Source organism: Verruconis gallopava, assembly GCF_000836295.1.
Source record: "Verruconis gallopava strain CBS 43764 unplaced genomic scaffold supercont1.4, whole genome shotgun sequence".
NCBI classification, from domain to species: Eukaryota; Fungi; Ascomycota; class Dothideomycetes; order Venturiales; family Sympoventuriaceae; genus Verruconis; species Verruconis gallopava.
In genome coordinates this window covers 670,678-689,652 of record NW_015622140.1, presented here as the reverse complement: position 1 = coordinate 689,652, position 18,975 = coordinate 670,678, and the positions used below count along the sequence as shown (strand labels likewise).

The following is an 18,975-nucleotide window of genomic DNA, read 5'->3' as shown; positions in this document are numbered from 1 at the left end:
ACGAGTCTCCACCGTCTACAAGCAATGGCATGCGACTCCACTATCCTGATTTTTAGGATTGACATGGACGGAGAGATCTTCGTTTACGTCGCATTTCATAAAACTTGGACGTTAGGGGGTCCGGGAAGATTTATATGTTTGACGTAGCTACCTTGTAATTCCGAAATCTGAAGCAAAGCTCATCTCTCTGAGGACGACTGCCTAATCTCTATAATCAAAGACAACATTATGTCCCCTCCTGCGCCAGTGCAGCCTGCTTTGGGTGTGAAGCAGACAATTCAAGCAAGGCATGGCGTAGCGACATATGTTCCACAAGGCTATACCATCAAAATCATAAATACGTATGGGAAGCAAGTGGTAGATACGTGGGCTTTTGCTTTGCATGCCCCTCCTGAGGATGCAGATATTGATAAAGGAGAAAAGAAAGGTGAAGTAAAAAACAAGGAGGGTGAATCCACGGCTAGCGAGCAGAAGATAGAGGATGCGGTGGAGAACAGTGGCAAGACTGCAACGGGCAATGGTGAGGACGCAAATCCTGAGAAGGCCGAGAATCCCACGAGCGAGGAGCCGAAAGAAAAGCCTGAGGAAGAGACGGAAGATATTTCTGATGAAGTCAACGATACTGCACAAGACGCCAGTGCTGGATTCAAGGAAGAAAATGTTGAGCCTCAGGACAAAGCGGAGGAGAAAACTGAAGATTTAGCTCCACGTAAAGCCGATGGGATCAAGGATAATGCAGAGAAAACAAATACTGCTGCCACGGAAGGTGGGGAAAAGGCGACCGAGAAGGCTCCCGACAGTGCGGACGAATCGACACAAAAGAAAAGCAGATGGAGTGCTTACATACCATCCTTGCAGCGAGCAAAAACGCAATCAAAGAAAAAGGAAAAACCAGAGGACTCTACGAATGAAGAGAAGACGACAACGACAACGACAACGACGAAAAGCTGGAGTGAGTACCTCGGTGTTGGTGGAGGCCAAAAAGAGGGTTCATCCTCAAACACGAACTCGCAGCAGAAAGGATGGTCTGCCTATATCCCATCAGGGCAAGCATTTAGTTCGTACATACCTTCCAAAGAGGCACTTTCTGCGTTTGCGGGCTCGCATCACAGAGACCCGACAAAGAGTTATGCGGAGCAATTGTACGACTTCTCAAAGACCCCAGTCGGCGCTGCCAGCTTGAGCGGTAAGAATCTTATTAAACTCCTGAATATGAGATCACTGACATCTAGCAGCTGCAACAGGGTCTGGGTATGCTGGCTCGCTGTACGCAGCTTATAAGGCATACGAACAGACGGCCGGAGACTCAGACGTACCCGCGATGGAATACATGAGTATGATGCATACAAGAGCTTCAACTTTGCATCTCTCACCCAGAGTGGGTGACACTCTGGTCTCAAATCTTCGCGCACCTCTCCTCACTGTCGTAGAAGACACGAGCCCAGGTAGTCACGATACTCTCATAGCAGCATGTGACCCGCAGAGATACAAAGAACTCGGTGTAGAAAAGTGGGAAGAGCATGGAAGTTGCTCAGAGAACTGTGTTCTAGCGTTGAAGGAGATAAATGAGCGTAGTGGACTGAAGGGAAAGAGAGCGATTGGCAGTGATGTTACGGTCAACACAGTTCCCGCGCCACTGAATCTCTTCATGAACATCCCTTGGACGCAGAAAGGAGATATAAGCTTCGAGGAGCCAAAGACAAAACGGGGGGATTACATCAAGTTCCGGGCGGAGCGTGATGTCGTTGTCGTTATGAGCGCCTGCCCCCAAGATGTTCTAGCAATTAATGGCCATAAACCCATGGTCGCGCATTTCGTAGTGGAAAGTTCAAGCTCAGAGGACATGAAGGAGGCAAGGGCGAAGGAGCAAGAGTCAGAGAGTATTCTTGCCAAGGCGCGTAGGAGGATGTCGTCAAGAGACAGAGTACCAAAAGCAAAACAGCAAGGCGCCTCCGTGGAGGCAGCTCCAGCTGAACCGCCGAAACCAAAAGAGCCACCAAACGTGCAGTCTCCAGTCAACCACCCGAGACCAGGGAGAAAGGCGCCGCGGAAGTTGGAGAAGAGAAGCAGTGCATCACAGAGCCCTGCACCAGCAGCGAAGGCGTGACGCAGGAAGTGCAAGAAATGCGTTGAGAGACACAATATTGCTGAAAATGATTCTTTAGAGATTGGAGATTTTATCTTAAGCCTTTCTCTTGTTGTGCCATGATGTATGTAGGTTTTTCAAATCCAGAATATGTTTGATGTCCGGTTGGCTGTTTCAACCTGTTTCTTTTTATCTCAAGACGCCTAAAAATGCTATCGTACATGTCACTCAAATTAGACTAGCAACACTCTCATGATCTTTGTTGCGATTGTTCGGTGTTGCTTTGTGACGATTGCGGTGGTCTCGCAGGCTTCACGTCCTCGAATTCATCTACGCCGACAGCTTTGAGGGTGTATGTATCTACTCATGCATTAGTATTTGACGATATCTTAAAGCACCGAGTGGAAGACTCACAGACAGCAATGGTGAAGGCAAACAAAGCGGCACCCGTCGCAATATTCTTCACGAGGAAGGGTTGGCGCGCTCGAATGAGCGATGCGCCTTGCCGGTAATGGCCATCATAATACGACGATTTTGGTAGACTGTCCGCCTGTTAGCCTTGCGCTCGATTCGACTTAGAGACGGATAAATCCTTACAGCGGCATCTTTCCAAGTGGTACGGTGGATGTGTTTAATCTCAGAACTTTCCAATTCCGGAAGCGGAGGTTCTGCGGAAGCTTGGCCCTGGTTCATGTTGGCACGCATCTTTTAACACCACCTCCATCACTTCACGCGAGTGAACCTTATCACATCTAATGAATGATTGCTAGCTGTCCGCTTCTTTCTCGATTAGCTAACCTGCAGACAATGGTGCTATGTGATTGCCAGCTCCCATTCCCGACACAGAGTCATTGATTTCAGACGCGCCGCGACTTCTGTGCCTTTCCTCTAGCTTTCACGCAACATGGCTAGCAACAGCGCGGCCGCTGGCAATAGCCAGATGGCACAGTTAGAGGCAGTCCGACAAATGGCACTGGTAGATCCAAGCAATTACAAGTCGGTCTTGACACAGATCATTCCCATCTTCAAGTCGCAAAACAACCCATCGCCAGCTTTGCGCGCATGGGGTGCTGACTTCATTGCTGAAGCCTTCTCTTCGCCTGCATGGACAGCGCAAGACAAGCAAGAGGTCAGCATTCCTGCGCTTCCAGTTTTGAGAGAGATGCTGGAGCTGCCTCCTGGCCAGCAGTCAGTGCCCATCAGCCAGACAAGCATGATCAAGAGTGTAATCCAGGCAGCTTCAAGCATTTACCCACATGTTTTTAGACACATGTAAGTGGCCCCAGAACTTCACCCTGGCTATTAGATAGACAACGACAACACGTGCTCGTCTATGTCTTTGGTTTTTCCTTTGACAAAACTCTATCGCCCTGATGTGTAAATCTCTTCTGCCGAAGCATTTTGACCTGACCGTCGCCTACACACAGAATACGCAACCCGGATGATACCGAATCATGGCAAATGATGTCCGCAATCAAATCCAACATCCTCCGCAGAATGGATTCGGAACACCCAGGCGTTAGGATATGCTGCATACGCTTCATCGAGCGAGTTGTTCAGACTCAAACTCCTGGCGTGATTGCAGACCCACGAAGACCCGAGACGAACGAGACATCCCTCGCCCTCGTCCCTCCCGACCATCCAGTGCTGAAAACTCAGAGTCTGGAAGCTGAAGCACATGGATTGCTGGACCGAGCTTTGGGCATACTACAAGAGAATCATAGTGACGCGTTGCTTGTCACAGCAACGCTAAATGGCTTGGGCGGTCTTATACGGACACGAGCAACGATTGCGAATAGAATACTCAACGCGGTCATCAATTTCAATCCCTTCCGGCTAGCAAATTCGCCCATGACACCAGCAAACAAGCTGATGATCAAATCTATGGAAAAGACGGTGGTTATATTCTTGCAGCACATTATGAAGAGGGCACCACAACATCCAATGATGGCAAGGATGGAGGCACATATCATCCGGTTGCAGCAAATGCGTAAGGAAATTTTGGACAATTCGGGCTTGAAGCGGCCTGCAGAGGAAGCGTCAGATATGGCCGATCCAGCGAAGAGACAAAGAGTAAACGTGCCACCTCCAATGCCCATTGGGGTGCCTCCTTTGCCGTCTCATCGACCAATCAGTGTGGCGGAACTTTTCACCCTCACAGATGACCAGCGGGCTTTGAACATGAATGTCAAAGCCATTCCTCCAGACATGGCAGCTCCTGTGCTAGTAAGCTTATTGCGCGACCATGTCAACAGAGAAACTCTACATCACGCCGTAAACACGGTTCGTACTCGTTATCAGCAGGTTACAGCACCAATGCAGCCACCCATACAGACAGATACCCCCTTGGATGACGAAGACGATTACGAACCAGACTTTTTCCCGACAGAAGATGCCGAGCAAATTAAGAATCGATTGGAAGCCGATGCGGATATGCCACTTGTGCGAACAGTGCCTGAATCGGTCGCTGTATACAGACTACCTAAGCCCCCGCCTATGATGCCTGCACAGATTGACTCGCTAGCCTATGCTGTGTCTGACCGCATGTTTGAGAACCTTGCACGGTTAATGGCGACTAAAGAGCTGCGTGACAACAAAAGAGGCTTCCAGGACTCGGTTCTTCGCGGTTCAATGGACTTTCAAGCTTACTTCCGTATGATTGTCCGTCTAGCCATACGGCCGTTTGCGAGTCCGGACGGCGATGTGAAGAACGGAACGACTGGCGACTCCAGTCAAACACCTCTTACAGATTACGTGCGACAGCGCTTGCTACAATTTGTCCTCAGTGACTGGCAAAGAAGAATTGCGTTTGCCGTAACATGGTTTACAGAAGAGTATGTTGCCGAAATATTCATACATTCATCGCCAAACTCGGATTCAGATGGCGCGGTAAAACCCGTGTCCGTGTCAACCGCAAGCAATTACAAGCGTTGGCTCCTTCGCTTCTTATCCGACCTCTCGGTGTATTTAGGATCGGGCAAGCAAGATTTGAAATTTCTCGTTCGATTTGTGAGCGAGATACCACTTTTGGATGAAGAAATTTTGAAGAAGATTGCCCATTTCGCGGATGATCCTGAAAGAGTGAGCACAGTGAGCGCAGCTGTGAGATACCTAGTCAGCTACAGGCCCAGTGTGAGGGAAGCTGCGTTAGATGCTTTAGAAACCGTATGGAGATGTGAGTTTTGTTAGGTATTCAGAATTGCACGGCCTTAGATGCTAATGTGTGGCGCAGACGAGGGACACGCGAAAGAGAGTCCGAACGCGAAGATGCTGACTAAGTTTCGACCGCAAATGGTGGAAAGAATTCTCTCGATGGTGGAGGCAACAGCTTGACTCGTTGACGAAGCCGGACCTGTGGCATAGTTGTTGATGTCTCTAGGCAGTACTTACTGTCCCTCTAGAAAGAGGAATTCTCTCCGATCACGTGCTGTGCAACGAGCCTCTATTAGTGTATTGGACTCGCCCATCATTCATTGCAGAGAAAGCTGTTGCTTCCATCTTGGTTGCGTGTCTTGACACAGCGCAAGCCGTTGTACTACGTTGCTAGCTGCTTTGCAGTACCTGGCAGTGACGAAAGCTCTTGAACGAGTCAAATGCACGGTCATAGTTGGTAGCACATATAATGGCAACGCATGGCGCAAAAGTTGATAGTGCATCCTTTCATTTTTCGTGCTTGCAGACCCTTAATCAGCGGGACCTACAATGTACAGCGGTGGTCAAGGCACACGGCATTGTGAATGGGTTTTCCAAGCTGGATTCCGTAGTTTTCGGCGGCCAGACGCTTTTGCGGCGCGGTTGTTTCTGTGGACAATCCCGAAGCGTCTGCCTAGGAAAGGATGGTAAGGCTGATTGATCAACAGCATGGACTTTGTATTGTCTATAGATAAGAGTTCATACGCACAACTCCGTACCTAATTTGGCGAATCCAACCTGTAAATGATCCCCAGATCGCCCCTGTCTACGTGCGGTGTGCTCAGTTGCAGCGAATCAAGGCAAACAGAAGCCCGAGGGATTGGAGGATGATCTTCAAGCCGTGCTCCTGAAGAACGAGGTGGGTAGCACAATCTACTTGTAGATCCCCGTCACTAGCGACGGCCTGTTCGTCGATTGGGAACGGGCAGCGGTTCGTTAGACTGCTAAGGAGGGGCACGACTACCACAGCAAAGTCAAATCAATGAAGGACGTTTGGGAAGGACGGCGAGGATGAGGGGATGCGCCACCGCCCGGCCTTAGCAACTACAAAAATATCCACATCTCGCGTGTGGGATACGTCGCACACCCGGGTGTGGCTTGAACCTCTGCCTAGCGCGACCCCTTTTCGGTTCGATCAACCGGCCGTCGAGGAGCTGCTCGCTCGCTCCAGATCGGCGTGGGCTCTTGGAGTTGGCTACGTTGTAGGATGGGTCGTGTGTGGGACGGCATGAGGAGACTGGTTGCGCATACATATACTCACATATCCATACACACGCACACACACACACATACACATACACGTACACGTACACGCTTGCACGCAGTCTCTCACAAGTCTCTGCTTTGCGCGTGCCAGGGACGCCGTAGACGACCCGACAAGCGCACTTGGCGCAAGAGCTCGCAAGATTGTCTCCTTTGGTGCCCGCGACGCTGGCCACGACGTTTTGCAGCGCACACATCAGCCTGCCGAGTCGCTCCACACGCAATCCTGGATCGGCTCATAACCGAAGCCGTGTCACCAGGCTGGCAGTCCACACCGTGCACACGTGAAGCCAGGCCCGCAAGAGGAATAGGTTGACTTCATGGCCCTCTTCACTTGCTGCTGGACAGCAAGGTCGGCGGACGAGCCAGCGACGGCCGCGGGGTCGCCGTCGCTCGACGTCGACTGCGGTAGGGCAGCCCGGTCGTGCAGAGGTGCCGGCTGCGCTTCCAACTGCCACACGTCATTTCTCCTGCGCTGCTTTGTCGGAAGAAGTCGAGGTTCTGCACCGGCGCAACACGCACACGGCGGACGCGAAAGCCACGACGAAGGTTGGCCATGGGCGTGTTTCATGCATTGCACGGGCCCCCCGTACATGGATGGTACAGCATCCTGTGCGTGTCTGTCCTGTCCTGTCCGGTCGTGTAGAGTGTTGCGTTCCTGTCCTGTCCGTCCTGTCCGTCCTGTCCTGACGGCCGTCGTCTTGGAGCAGTCCGCCGTCGCTGGTCTCACCATGGGAACCTTCCCTGCCCGCCAATCTTCAGCTTTCCTCCTCTTCCTGTCCCTCGATTTCTTCTTTTTCTTCATCCTCTGACTTCCTTGTTCCCCGCTTGGCCCGCCCGTCGCACTGCTTCTCTGTTCTTCTTCAGCGGAGTACTTTTTCTTCCCCTTCATTTTCCTTTCTTTCGTTCATCGTCGCTCTTTTTTTTGAGCACCTCTCGTGCTGTTCCGCTCATTATCTGGTTTCAAGCCTGGTGGTTTTTGTAAGGCTCGTCCCCCTTCATTTCCTCGCCTTACAAACACCTTCCAAACATCTACCCCCACTCCCTGCTTCACGGTAGACGGTCGCGTTCACAGCGCTCGCATTCTGGTTGAAGGAGAGATAAGGTATGAGAATTGGTTTTCTATTCCTGCCTCCACTAGGATCGCCATGCTCTGTTCTAGCGCATTGTGCCGCGTTTTGCATTGGAATCCTCACTGGCCTGTGGCCCAAACTTTCAAACAAATCCAGTATCACATCCATGGCTGTGTCTTGTGCCTGTCACCCACCAGGTTTTTTTTTTTTCAAGTTTGCCTTTCCTAGCCATCAATGCTACCTCTCACCTGCTTATTCTCCCTACTCTCGGCCTTGAGTGGAGAAGAAAAAAAAAATACCAACTTCGAAGGCGTTCCGTAGCTAACGGTGTCACAGCCTATCTGCTGGATCACTCCATTGTACCCATACCGTGGTCACCATTTCAGGACTTTACATCTCACTGCAACCCGCTCCATCGGCCGAGTACACGTCAGTCACGTCTTGTAAACGTCACCTGAACCTCGACTTCCGTCTTTGCGCCACCACTTAGTCTGATACCCAAGCCCCGGGTTGTTTCCCTCTTGCCCCTCCACCTCCATCCGGACTCTGACTTTGAACTCCAATGGTCTGTCTCTATGGCACCCGTCACAACAGTTGTCTAGTACTATGACACGACTGTTGAAATCGTCAAAATCATTAGCCTTTTGGACCGAGCAGGTAGTGGAGCATCTGTAGGTCGACTTGCTGAGAAGGTCAAATGAGTTTTTCGCCGCAGCGTGCGAGAGCAGGCAATGCTTCCGCTGCCGGCTCGGGACGAGACATAGAGGATGCACAACAGGGCTCGGTGACAGCGGCGAGAGAGCGGCTGAGGGCGATTCAAGCAGTGCGAGCGCAAGCGACCAAGGATGAACAAAGCCCAAGGTCGGGAGACAGGCTCATTCAACAGACATCATCGCCACCGTCTCGGCAACCTGCACAAGCGTTCCCTTACTCTCCAATGTCTCCGCAACGTACCTACGATCAGGACTACGACTATCAAGAACCCGCGTCCGATGCCTCTTGGCCCTTGCCGGCGAGCAGGTACAACCCTGCTGCGAATACAGCGTCTTCAGCACGTAGAAGTCGCGACTCGGGTGTCTTGCCAGATCCCAACGCGAGGTCATTTTATGAGGCAGGATCTCAAGAATTTCCTCCCGAAACCTTGCAACTGCCTCAACCTGCATTTAACAGAGGCCAGGAGAGCTACGGAGTGTCGGATCAGTACTCTTCGGTCACATCTCCCTCAGCACCGCCTCGAACACTGTCATCGACTTCAATTGGGTCACTTGGTATACCAGACTTTCCACTGCCAACGTCTCAATACCAAAATGCTCGTCGCAGTCAAAATTTTCCCCCGCAAAGCCGGTCGCGCCGTGGGCCGTCGTCGTTTTACTCTCAACTTTCAGGCCCTTTTGGCGTCTCCCCAATTCCGGAGGAGTCTAATTCCCGAACGACAAATTCGTATGCGTCGAGCAATGTGATTCCATCTGCGCAGATGAAAGAATTCTTTCTCGACGAAACACCGTCCGATGAAGACGACGGCTCGAGTGCTGAATTTAACTGGTCTAAAGATATGGAGAAGAACCAACAGAGTAGCCCTGGGCTTGTTCGACAAGCCAGCCTTGGGAGGCTCCAGAAACCAGCATTGACGACGATTAGAAGTGGCGAGAATCTTCGGCCACCTGTGGCAACTCCTGTGTTGCCCAAAGAAGTGCCTGGGTCGAAGATGATGCGCACGTCTCAGGTTGCGAGCATCTTAGACGGAGAGAGTGTGCTTTTGGATGCCTCCTCGACGGAGCAATCAAGAAGACCCAGCTTTGGAAATGTTGATCTTTCAGAGCCATTCAATCCAAATGAAAATACGAAACAAGGCTTCGGGCGACTGGGTTCGCTCAGGAAGAATGAGAAAGGCCTGGCTGATCGAAGACAGAGCAAACTTGGTGCCTCATCAGATGGAAGAACTGCGAGACGACCGGCTAACATAGACGTACAAGCCATAAGAGATGCGGAGGCACGCGCATCTCTTACCAGTCTTCCCGACTTGATTCGCCGAGCAACGAGACTGGCAGCAAATCTTGACAGAGGAAAGACAGCAAGCAGACTTGGCATGGATTGGATGACCAATGACGACGAAAGGCCAGTCGCTTATCGACCGTCCGAAGGTTCATCATTGGGCGGTATGCTTGCTTCCTTCCCACCGCCTGCTACGATGCCTCGAGATCCTACGCCGAGCGATCAAGATACAGCTGAAGAACTGTACAAGAACCTGAACGTCAAAAGAAAAAGAGCTCAAGTCCCGGATAGACGTGGTAGACGTCAGATTTGTGGCATGTCAAGACGAGCCTTCATTGCGATCGTGCTTTTCGTTTTCTTTCTGGTTGCTGCGGCGGTAATCCTTCCAGTTTTCTTGATTCTGCTTCCAAATAAGAACAAATCAACCAGCAGCGCGACAGTACCGGTATCAACTGCGCTGCAAACCTGCCAGAAAAACCACCCTTGCTCAAATGGAGGTGCTGTCGTGATCAATCTTGATCAGAGCTGTGGGTGTATCTGCACCAACGGCTTTACAGGAGCGCAGTGCACCGTGCAATCAAATTCTGGCTGCACGACGATTTCTGCGACCAACACCGACAAGGCCACAGTAGGCACTGATGTCCCCGATCTGATCACAGCCGCGCAGCAAAAGTTCAGCATTCCACTCGACGCCACGGCCTTGTCCTCCGCATTCGCAGTGAACAACATGACCTGCACGACTGAGAATGCAATAGTCACATTCCAAGACGCTTCAAATAAGAGACGTGAGTTACCGTATGCGATCGGGCACAAAGTGTTTGCCCAGAGAAGCAAAATGTATCATGGTCGTTCTGGAGACCTTGATATTGCAATTTCAAGCACAGTAGACATTGAAACAGCTCCTCCTACTGGCACTGCAACATCTTCCACCAGTGCTGCATCCGCAATACCAACGGCTGCTCCAACGACAACTCAAGCTACTTCGACGACAAGCGCACCCACGATGGGAGCCAACTCGACCACGATACAGTTTGCAAAGGTGGGCGTTCTGTTCGTGCTGCAAGACAGCCGGGAGCTTGCCGTGGCCGTATCAGCCCAGGAAACTTTGTACCAATTCCTGCAAGAAGCAGCAAAGGGTGCGAGCTCCATGCCGATGAACAACATTACTCTTGGCAGTGGTTATTTCATCGATCTCACTTATTATAGCGTCACTCTGCGCAACTCTACAAAGTACGGCATCGGCGTCAACTTCAATGGAACCGCCACTGGATTCAACAATGCGAAGCGGGCAACATCTGTAAGCTTACTCACGCATTTTTTGTTCTGACAAACCTTCTGAAGGGATCATCGCACCACGTTCAAGGCGTTTATGGGCAACGATGATTTCTTGTTCTTGGGGTTTTTTTTTTTGAATCTCTACCAAAGAGCAGACATTTTCTGCATTTAAGTTTGGTTTCATCTGTAAATTATAGTCACGATGGCTGCCTGGGCAGTTTCAACGAACCGTTGTGTACAAAGCGAGGGTGGCTAACCAAGAGCTTCGGACGGTCCTCCTGTACTGTGTAAAAATTTTGATGGAAAACATCAAGGTCGTCATTTGATGATGATTGTAAGCATAATGAGCGTATATACAACAATTGTATCTAGGATTTGAAGGCAAGTCCATCTTCAGTCGGTGCTTCAGAAAGTTCAGAAATCAAATGCCGCCAATACGCGCTCCTCACGTCACTTCTCAAGCAAAATTTGTAGAGGCACTTTGGGTAATGTTCTATGCAGAAAGTGGCCAGAGCCATGGATCCATGCTTGATCATAACGTACCAGCACACAAACTTTGCTGTCGACCATCCTATGCCCAAGCTTCGCATTGGCCTGGAGGCACAAGCGATGAATCAAAGAAAGAAAACATATATTTTTACTGCCGTCGTTCACTTTGGGCTGTATACCGTTCGAGGAATGATGGTTGCTCTCGCAAAGCTCCGCATCAGCTTGCCGGTTACCACACACACACACAAACAAGACGGGGGCAGGTCTGTTTTGCTTTCGTCAGGGAGGAGTGGATCGCTTGCTACGCTGATCTTTCCTTTCGGTTGGGGTGATCACTTGGGTATTGCCATGGCAGGATCGAGCGCCGATTTCTTCAGTCCAGGCTTTGGACGGGGAAGGAGTCTCGCGTGAGACGTGTGGCCGAAAGGGCTCGCGAAGGCAGCCTTCTTCTGGCCCACGCGGTGCTCGTAGTACATCAGCCGCGTTGGATTAATGGAAGGCATAACCTCAGGACAAGGAGCCCGGCTTCGCTTCCATCGTCGCGAAGATCTCTGTCGAGGCGTCGTTGGAGTAGTAAGACGCAATCTCAGGCATGCAAGGAGAGCGGCAAGGAGAGCAACCTGCGGGCGTTCAGGATTGTACACGCATGGACCTTTTCTTGGCTTCAGTTCGATGCTGGACCAGACCTGGGGTCACGATGCTCCAGCTCGTGCTCCGCGAACGACAGGTGGAAAAAAAAAACCTGACGAAACTAAACGCGCAATGTCGCTAGACCCGTGCGCGAGAAGCAGGTAGTACCACGCCGAGCTGTTGCGAAACGGGATCCTGTCCTGCATTCTTGGGCCCTTGAACGACGGGCTAGTTTCGTGATCTCATCTCTGCCTACGCAGACAAACGCTTCCCACGGAAACAAAAAAAAAAAAGTCTTTGGAACACGTTCGACGATGTTCTTCGGAGCAAGAAACGTCGACCAATGTTCACGAGGGCGGACCAGTGAGGTGACAAGCACGGGAGCGAGGCTTGAATGGTGGGCGACCGAACGCATCGTAGAGTGGTATTCCATGAGGTAAACGCCATCGTCGTTGACAGACGAATCCGTCGAACGGTTCCGTTAGGATCTGGTCTGTTCCCCATGACTCTCCAAAGCGCCCTGGCCAGGTGCTGATCTGCGAAGGCGCCGGTCGGTGGAGCGGAAAGCTTGATTTGCCACACACAACACAAGTCATTGCAACGACGGATGAGCTATTAGACGACTGAAGACAGTGCAGCGAAAGAGTGCTCAATAATAAGAATGCGAAAAAAAAAAAGAAGGCTCCAAAGCGACAGAAGAGAGACTCGATGGGTCTTGACCGCTGAGCCTTTGTCTATCTGTTCGAGCGATGCTGGTATGTCCCCTTCCGTCCTTGTTGCCAGCACAGAACAGAGATCGGCAGGGACGGGCTCGAGATGCCATTCGGGCTTCTTTCCAGCACATGTGAACCTTTGGGAAGATCCACCACTCAGTTGCCTCTAAAACGTGCCTGAGGATTTTGCGTGACACCGCGTTTTGTCAACATGCGAGGGTCAAGGGGGCATCCTCATGGTCTATGCCGCCGGCCCGGCGTGACCTCGATCCTTTCTTCAAAGCCACGACAGGCCAGCCGTGCAGCTGTAGCAAGGACGTACTCAAAGTAAGGATAGCATCAGTTATCTCATTTGTCTTCTCCAAATCCGTCCCCGCCGTTCTATTTACGCCTTGCCCAATTCCCCCTAGCTGCGGCTAGTCTCCGGATTGAAAGGTACAAGTTAGCTCAAACGATGGACGCATGGACCCTGGGCGATTCAACACAGCTAGAGACGGGGAACACAAGCGGCAACATTTCTATCAACCACTACGCGTCTGCTCACCTTGTCGGCAGAAGAAGGGGGTGGATTATTGGGGCGTAATGGGCTCGCGAGTCGAGCCATCCTCCCTTTGCACCAGCCAGAAATAGGCTGGATGAGCGACATCTGGCTTCTTAAAATTATGAACCCCCTCCTATGCAACCTCAGAAGAATAAAAAAGTTCTCCCCAGTGTCTTTCGAGAGCCAAGCTTTTTGATTTTACTGGAGTTCATGCCCAGAAAGACACTGTCCTCCCCACATCGGACGAAGCTAGACTAGCATTTATGGGTCCTGACGAAGGTAACACTCCCGTCATCCCAAAGGCTGAGGTCAGACTTGGCCTCATCGCTCTGGGTGTTATCGCGTTAGCATCAGCACTATGCACGCTTGCCCTCATCAGCTTCATCGCCTACCGGTCGTGGAAATGGAACTCTTTCTACGCAACCTCCATTCGAAGGAATGTGTTCGTCATCCTGCTGTGCAACCTGTTCCTGGCGGACTTCTTTCAGTCGATTGGCTTCCTCTTTAGTTGGTACTGGCTTCGCAAGGATGGCCTCGATAGCTATACCGGGCCTTGCACCGTCCAAGGCCTCTTCATCAACTTTGGTGATGTGTCATCGGCCTTCTTCGTTCTCGCCATCGCCGGACAGACGTGGTTGCATCTACGATTCAAGCGTCAGCTACGATTCGATGCCTTCCTTACTATCGTCGTCGGCATCTGGATCTTCGCGTTGATTCTCACCGTCTTAGGACCCGCGACCACTTCACGATACTTTGCCGATACGGGAGCGTGGGTGAGTGCTAACGAGCCCTGATCTTGCCTTTCATTCAATTTGTTCACTACTTTTCGCCTCTTAAGCTTTCACCCCTCAAGCCCCGCCATTCATCTTTTTCCAACCTCAGCGCGGTTCCCCGACGCTTTGGACTGACTTGTCTGACATTGCTATAGTGCTGGGTGGACCCTCGTTTCAAAAGTCAAAGGCTGGCTTATCACTACTTTTGGATCTTCCTTGTCGAATTCGGGACAGTTGTTGTATATGGCTTCGTAATCTGGGAGTTGCGTCGATCCTCAAGCAAACTAAGCGGCCTCCAGAACGAGGCCTCTTTCAGCCTGGAAACCGAGACGCACCGTCGAATTCAAAAGTCTTGCCTGATTATGTGCTGCTACCCGATCGCATACATAACGCTCACTTTGCCCTTGGCCGTGAGCAGGATGTCTGAAATCAGAGGCGCAGACACGTCGATCCAATTCCTCATCTTCTGCGGCTGCTTCCTTGTTTCGAGTGGTAAGCTACGCCCACGCGCAAGTACTTTCGGGCTAATTCGGACTTTTTTTTTTTTTTTTTTTTTTTTTGCTGACCACAACCGGACAGGCTGGGTCGACACGGTGTTGTACATCTTGACGAGAGCGTCGTTCCTGAAAGTTCAAGGTCACACACGAGTACAGGAAGAAAGCAATCAGCGCAGTCATCGAACCAATTCGGCTGTAATGTTTAAAAACATTTCAAGGACTTATCAAGGATCACCTGCGCAGACAAGAACCGCGAGCAGCCCGAGTCCAACGGACGAACCGGGGCGGGTGATGTCCCTGTCGAGCTGGAAATATGACACGAAGACGTTACCTTACTCGCGAACAGAAGAGACGTTTTCAACACTTGATAACGAGCGACTCATTCAGGCTACGAGTACGCTGAATCCGTGATCCAAAAGAAATGCATGGCGTCAAGTGAAGTGCGGACTGTTCTTTGGATATGGGTTTTCACTTCCAAGGTGTTTTTTTTTAAACGGCGAGCATGGTGTTTCAGAGAAGAACGAAACGCACGATCGACCGCGGATTCCCAATGTCAAATTGTCCTACGTTGCTGCCTTGTCATCGAAGGGAACGGCAAAGAAAGTACAACTTCCAACCACATACGGAAGAGCATCGGGTACGGACATGGACTCGATGTCTACTGCCGTTGAGTTCAGCCGAAAGGGCCATTCGAACGGATAAGGGAAATCGAAAGCTTTCAGCGAAGGGAAAAATACCGGAAGCAGGGTAATAACCGTTCATCGGCTGGCGGTCGCCAACCGTTTCACCCTCGTATGTGTAATGCTATTGTAGAACCCAATAAGGAGAACAGAATATCTGCATTTCGACAATGAATTCAATTGGACATCACGGCGAATTGCGCATTGTCACGGCCGAAGATCGCAGTTTTGAGCCAGGCGGCTTACTATGCAAGATGGTCATGGTGTCTAAATCCGTACGGTTTTTGCGTCTCTGGAAGAGATAATATCGTAGGGCGTGCAGGGACCCGTGGATCGACAGCCTCGGCCATAACGAGCACTACCTCCTTTCTCACGCTAACTGAAATTTGCCCCTGGACAAGGACCCATGAAAACTCGGGAGTGGGGCTGTCCTTTTTGGGTGTAGGGGATCTGACTTGCATGGCTCTCGTTCATCTCAGCAGCAATCTTACGTTCCACGTATCAGTATTTTCTCCGCACGAGTCAACGGAAAGCGGGTTCGAGGCCTCGACAAAGATGTCTGCAGGATCGCGCAACAGGAGTTCCGGGGTCACTGGGGAGACATTGCAGTGCTGTTCGCGGGACGTAGCCCTAGTGGTCCTTCAAACACACATGTGCAAACGCGATGCTTGCTTGGACAGCACAACATGGACGAAGGAGAAGGTAAGAAGGGGGTTTTGGGGGTGGGAAGAAGGTGGAAGCTCGGAGAGTGAGAACGCTTGGATGACCTTGAATGACTAGCATTAGTTCCGTACTGTATTACGTTAGGTTTAATATCGCTGTCATTATCATCACCATATAAACTTACTATTGATTCAGCTAGCGATTCATTGTTCATGTTCAGTCGCACGCTGAAGAGCAAAGGACAGTAGCTTGACAACGGCTGTGTCGACTAGCGTGGCAGTCAACGGTGTTTGGCGTTTTTTTTTTCTCGCCGATCCACCCGTTTCCACTTTGCGGCTGACTTGCGGTAGCTTTGTTCGGCAGTGGCAACACGGGATTGGCCGTTTGCTCTTTCCTTGCGCACATGTTTGATTCCAGTCTGGCTGCCGTGCGACTTTCGCACCTTCCCAATGCGAGTAATGCCAAGCTTCCCAGGCCGCCTCCGTCTTTCCTTCCTTCTTCCTGGTGTCGGCAGCGCCTGCTCAGGCTCAATCAGAACGTCCAACGTCGCCGGTTCCGTGGCCGGTTGTTCTTGACGCTGTGAAGCGACGCGATGCAATGCGATGCGATGACATGAGGAGCGCCTACATAGCCGTCATCCTCTTTGATTACGACTTGCGCTGCTGCACATCATTGCAACCGCGGCGATACCCGTCGTCCGTTTGCTCACATTGCCCCATCTCAGATCCGCACCTGGTCTGATAGTTGACCAGGACTAGGACCAGGTGTCGTCCCAGAAGCTTTTTGTCAGACCCACCCCAGCGCCAATCACACGTCCGAGGAAGTTTTCTAGAAGGCCACGCCCTGTTCCACTGACGGCGCTTCGTATTTTGCCCTTCTCGCCTCCCACTTGATCACTTGCGGTCCCATAAGCGAGAAGTCCTTCTTTTCCTCGTACCAAACATAGAAGGAAGAAGAGAGAGCCTGTGTGAGTGAGAGAGAACAAAAACTGCACTCGTCCCTGTCATCCTTCTCTTTTCGCATACATCTTCCGTTCCTTTCTGTTGCCTTCTCCACTCGTTATTCGCTCTGGCCTACCGAGACGTTTTGAAAGAAGAGAAGAAAAAAACGGCCAGCTTCAAGTGTTCCGACAAAGGTTGATTCTGGTTTTGCGGTCCGCAGCAACTCATAACGACCACCGCACGCAGTGTGACACCGGATTCGCAAGCATCGGACGGACGACATGTATAGCTCATAATACGAACCGGATCAAACCCCCCCCCCCCCCCCCTCCTTTGGAAACACTCTTTTCTTGCGCAACAGAGAAGAGATTGATCGCAATGGCCGAAGCGAACCACTCCAGTGCTTCGGGCACCTTGTCACCTCTCACGCCTGAGCTTAGCCATGGCTTGATTCCAGTAACTCTGTTCGGCGTCTTGTCCTTCGGTTCAGCCACCATACTCCTAGCCTTGATATCGTTCCGGCTGTTGAGATGGAATCAGAAGTCCAAGCACGTCAACCAATTCGTCGTGCTGATATGCAATCTTTTGCTTGCCGACATCCAGCAATCCATGGCCTTTCTGTTGAACGCTAAGTGGCTAGCCGAGAACCGGATCCACGTTGGGACCTCGACTTGCTGGGCCCAAGGCTGGTTTGTATCTACGGGAGATCTAGCATCTGGCGTGTGGAGCTTCGCCATTGGTCTGCATACCTTTGCCGTGGTCATATTCGGCTACCGCCTTTCCACCATGAGATTCATGATAGCGATCCTTTTGCTGTGGACCTTTGTCTATGCTATGGCCGTAGTGGGTATCGCTATGCACTCGTCCGACTTCTACGTGCGCGCCGTGGCATGGGTAAGTTGATACAGAATTCATTCGAACCTCTAGAATGGAAGCACTAATGGGCCCCGAAAACAGTGTTGGGTCAACGTCAAATACGGACGTTTGCGGCTGTGGCTTCACTATTTCTGGATCTTCGCCTTCGAATGCGGCACCGTGTTGATATACGGCGTGCTGATCGTTGCTCTCCGCTGGCGAATACGAAGTAACTACTATCGATCACAGCAACAGGAGCAGCAGGCCAAGGATGCTGCAAAGCTGATGGTAGCCTACCCGATCATATACGTCTTGTGCACACTCCCTCTCGCTACGCTTCGTATGTACCAGGAATCGGCGGACGAGCGTGTTGTGAGCGCATCATGGTTCTGCTTAGCTGGCGCTATGATAACATCCAACGGATGGCTGGACGTGATACTGTATTGCGTAACTCGGCGTATAATGCTGTTCAGCGACGAACCTCCAAATTCAGATAACGGTATTGAGTCTTTCGGCACCCCGTGGGTGAAACGCGATGTTTATGGAACGGAAACAAAATGCGAACATGTCCCAACGTCTCCTATAGCGTTTAGGCGAAGACTTGGACGACATGATAGAGACGACGATACGATCTACATGGTGGACAGACCGGTTGAGCAACATGTCATCAAGGATAAAGCCGGGCAAGTCACTATTACCGCTGAGCGGACTATAGAAGTGAGAAGCGATCCGGCAGCCGACACGGAGCAACAGTTTGCAGCGGATGGTTACTTGGCTTCCAAGAACAGACACGAGCTCTGGTCGGTAGATAGCGACATACACAGCAAGACAGAAGGCGGGCCGACTCGCCCTGCAACGCCTGGTAGTATTGACTACGAAATCGAGAACCTCGAGTTCAAGACCAAACCCAACGGCTTCTAACATAACGACGAACCAAGACTCATGGCAAGGTAGAGCAAGACACGCGCACGTGAGTACGTGTACGATTTGTGCGTATGATGATTTCTTAGCACAACGTAGAACAAAGATAGGCATAAATTCTCATCTCTTGTATAGCATGGTGTCGGTGTTGGACGAATTAGAGGTCAAGAAGATTTTACGACGGCTCGAGTGGAACACTGTTTGCTGTACATGTAGCATTTGGCTATTTCCTTTGCTGAGATACCCTAGGTGGGGCTTCCTCTTGCATATAGACGGTGCAATAATGCTGGCACAAAAGCCACCTTGTCACCAGCGCCCAGAGCGCATCATAATGAAAAGAGAAGAAAAAGAATATTTAAGAAAAACAAAAGAAATGTTCAAGGCATCTCAA

General features: G+C 51.1%; 6 protein-coding genes across 7 annotated transcripts; 5 read left to right on the top strand and 1 right to left on the bottom strand.

Moving 5' to 3' along the window:
* The first annotated feature begins 69 nt into the window (after positions 1-69).
* On the top strand, positions 70-2,250 carry PV09_01681 (uncharacterized protein). Its single transcript, XM_016354609.1, has 2 exons — positions 70-1,186; positions 1,236-2,250. The coding sequence occupies exons 1-2, from the start codon at positions 229-231 to the stop codon at positions 2,105-2,107; spliced, it is 1,830 nt and encodes a 609-aa protein (XP_016217621.1). The 5' UTR covers positions 70-228; the 3' UTR covers positions 2,108-2,250.
* PV09_01680 (uncharacterized protein) lies at positions 1,668-2,727 on the bottom strand. Its single transcript, XM_016354608.1, has 3 exons — positions 2,684-2,727; positions 2,501-2,628; positions 1,668-2,446 (listed from the first exon to the last, which is right to left on the bottom strand). Exons 1-3 carry the CDS (start codon positions 2,689-2,691, stop codon positions 2,337-2,339), a joined length of 246 nt encoding a protein of 81 aa, XP_016217620.1. The 5' UTR covers positions 2,692-2,727; the 3' UTR covers positions 1,668-2,336.
* Positions 2,728-2,807: 80 nt separating this feature from the next.
* PV09_01679 (uncharacterized protein) lies at positions 2,808-6,016 on the top strand. Its single transcript, XM_016354607.1, has 3 exons — positions 2,808-3,358; positions 3,514-5,261; positions 5,319-6,016. The coding sequence occupies exons 1-3, from the start codon at positions 2,991-2,993 to the stop codon at positions 5,417-5,419; spliced, it is 2,217 nt and encodes a 738-aa protein (XP_016217619.1). The 5' UTR covers positions 2,808-2,990; the 3' UTR covers positions 5,420-6,016.
* Positions 6,017-7,325: 1,309 nt separating this feature from the next.
* On the top strand, positions 7,326-11,269 carry PV09_01678. 2 transcript variants are annotated; one of them, XM_016354606.1, is made up of 2 exons: positions 7,326-7,527; positions 7,951-11,269. In XM_016354606.1, exon 2 carries the CDS (start codon positions 8,312-8,314, stop codon positions 10,931-10,933), a length of 2,622 nt encoding a protein of 873 aa, XP_016217618.1. In that variant the 5' UTR covers positions 7,326-7,527; positions 7,951-8,311; the 3' UTR covers positions 10,934-11,269. The 2 variants fall into 2 exon arrangements, with proteins under 2 accessions (XP_016217618.1, XP_016217617.1); XM_016354605.1 differs by having other exon boundaries at positions 7,326-7,646.
* Positions 11,270-13,259: 1,990 nt separating this feature from the next.
* PV09_01677 (uncharacterized protein) lies at positions 13,260-15,470 on the top strand. Its single transcript, XM_016354604.1, has 3 exons — positions 13,260-14,027; positions 14,183-14,519; positions 14,607-15,470. The coding sequence occupies exons 1-3, from the start codon at positions 13,518-13,520 to the stop codon at positions 14,933-14,935; spliced, it is 1,176 nt and encodes a 391-aa protein (XP_016217616.1). The 5' UTR covers positions 13,260-13,517; the 3' UTR covers positions 14,936-15,470.
* Positions 15,471-17,133: 1,663 nt separating this feature from the next.
* On the top strand, positions 17,134-18,974 carry PV09_01676 (uncharacterized protein). The gene is made up of 2 exons (XM_016354603.1): positions 17,134-17,702; positions 17,766-18,974. The coding sequence occupies exons 1-2, from the start codon at positions 17,187-17,189 to the stop codon at positions 18,582-18,584; spliced, it is 1,335 nt and encodes a 444-aa protein (XP_016217615.1). The 5' UTR covers positions 17,134-17,186; the 3' UTR covers positions 18,585-18,974.
* Position 18,975: the final 1 nt, after the last annotated feature.

Bases quoted from the DNA above. Each gene is read 5' to 3' on its own strand.
- PV09_01676 (XM_016354603.1), top strand. From the start codon at position 17,187: ATGGCCGAAGCGAACCACTCCAGTGCTTCGGGCACCTTGTCACCTCTC. The intron at 17,703-17,765 runs GTAAGTTGATAC...CCCCGAAAACAG, and splicing joins ACGTGCGCGCCGTGGCATGG to TGTTGGGTCAACGTCAAATA.
- PV09_01681 (XM_016354609.1), top strand. From the start codon at position 229: ATGTCCCCTCCTGCGCCAGTGCAGCCTGCTTTGGGTGTGAAGCAGACA. The intron at 1,187-1,235 runs GTAAGAATCTTA...GACATCTAGCAG, and splicing joins CGGCGCTGCCAGCTTGAGCG to CTGCAACAGGGTCTGGGTAT.
- PV09_01679 (XM_016354607.1), top strand. From the start codon at position 2,991: ATGGCTAGCAACAGCGCGGCCGCTGGCAATAGCCAGATGGCACAGTTA. The intron at 3,359-3,513 runs GTAAGTGGCCCC...GCCTACACACAG, and splicing joins CCACATGTTTTTAGACACAT to AATACGCAACCCGGATGATA. The intron at 5,262-5,318 runs GTGAGTTTTGTT...TGTGTGGCGCAG, and splicing joins TTTAGAAACCGTATGGAGAT to ACGAGGGACACGCGAAAGAG.
- PV09_01678 (XM_016354606.1), top strand. From the start codon at position 8,312: ATGAGTTTTTCGCCGCAGCGTGCGAGAGCAGGCAATGCTTCCGCTGCC.
- PV09_01680 (XM_016354608.1), bottom strand. The intron at 2,447-2,500 runs GTGAGTCTTCCA...ATGCATGAGTAG, and splicing joins TGCCTTCACCATTGCTGTCT to ATACATACACCCTCAAAGCT.
- PV09_01677 (XM_016354604.1), top strand. From the start codon at position 13,518: ATGGGTCCTGACGAAGGTAACACTCCCGTCATCCCAAAGGCTGAGGTC. The intron at 14,028-14,182 runs GTGAGTGCTAAC...ACATTGCTATAG, and splicing joins TTGCCGATACGGGAGCGTGG to TGCTGGGTGGACCCTCGTTT. The intron at 14,520-14,606 runs GTAAGCTACGCC...ACAACCGGACAG, and splicing joins CTGCTTCCTTGTTTCGAGTG to GCTGGGTCGACACGGTGTTG.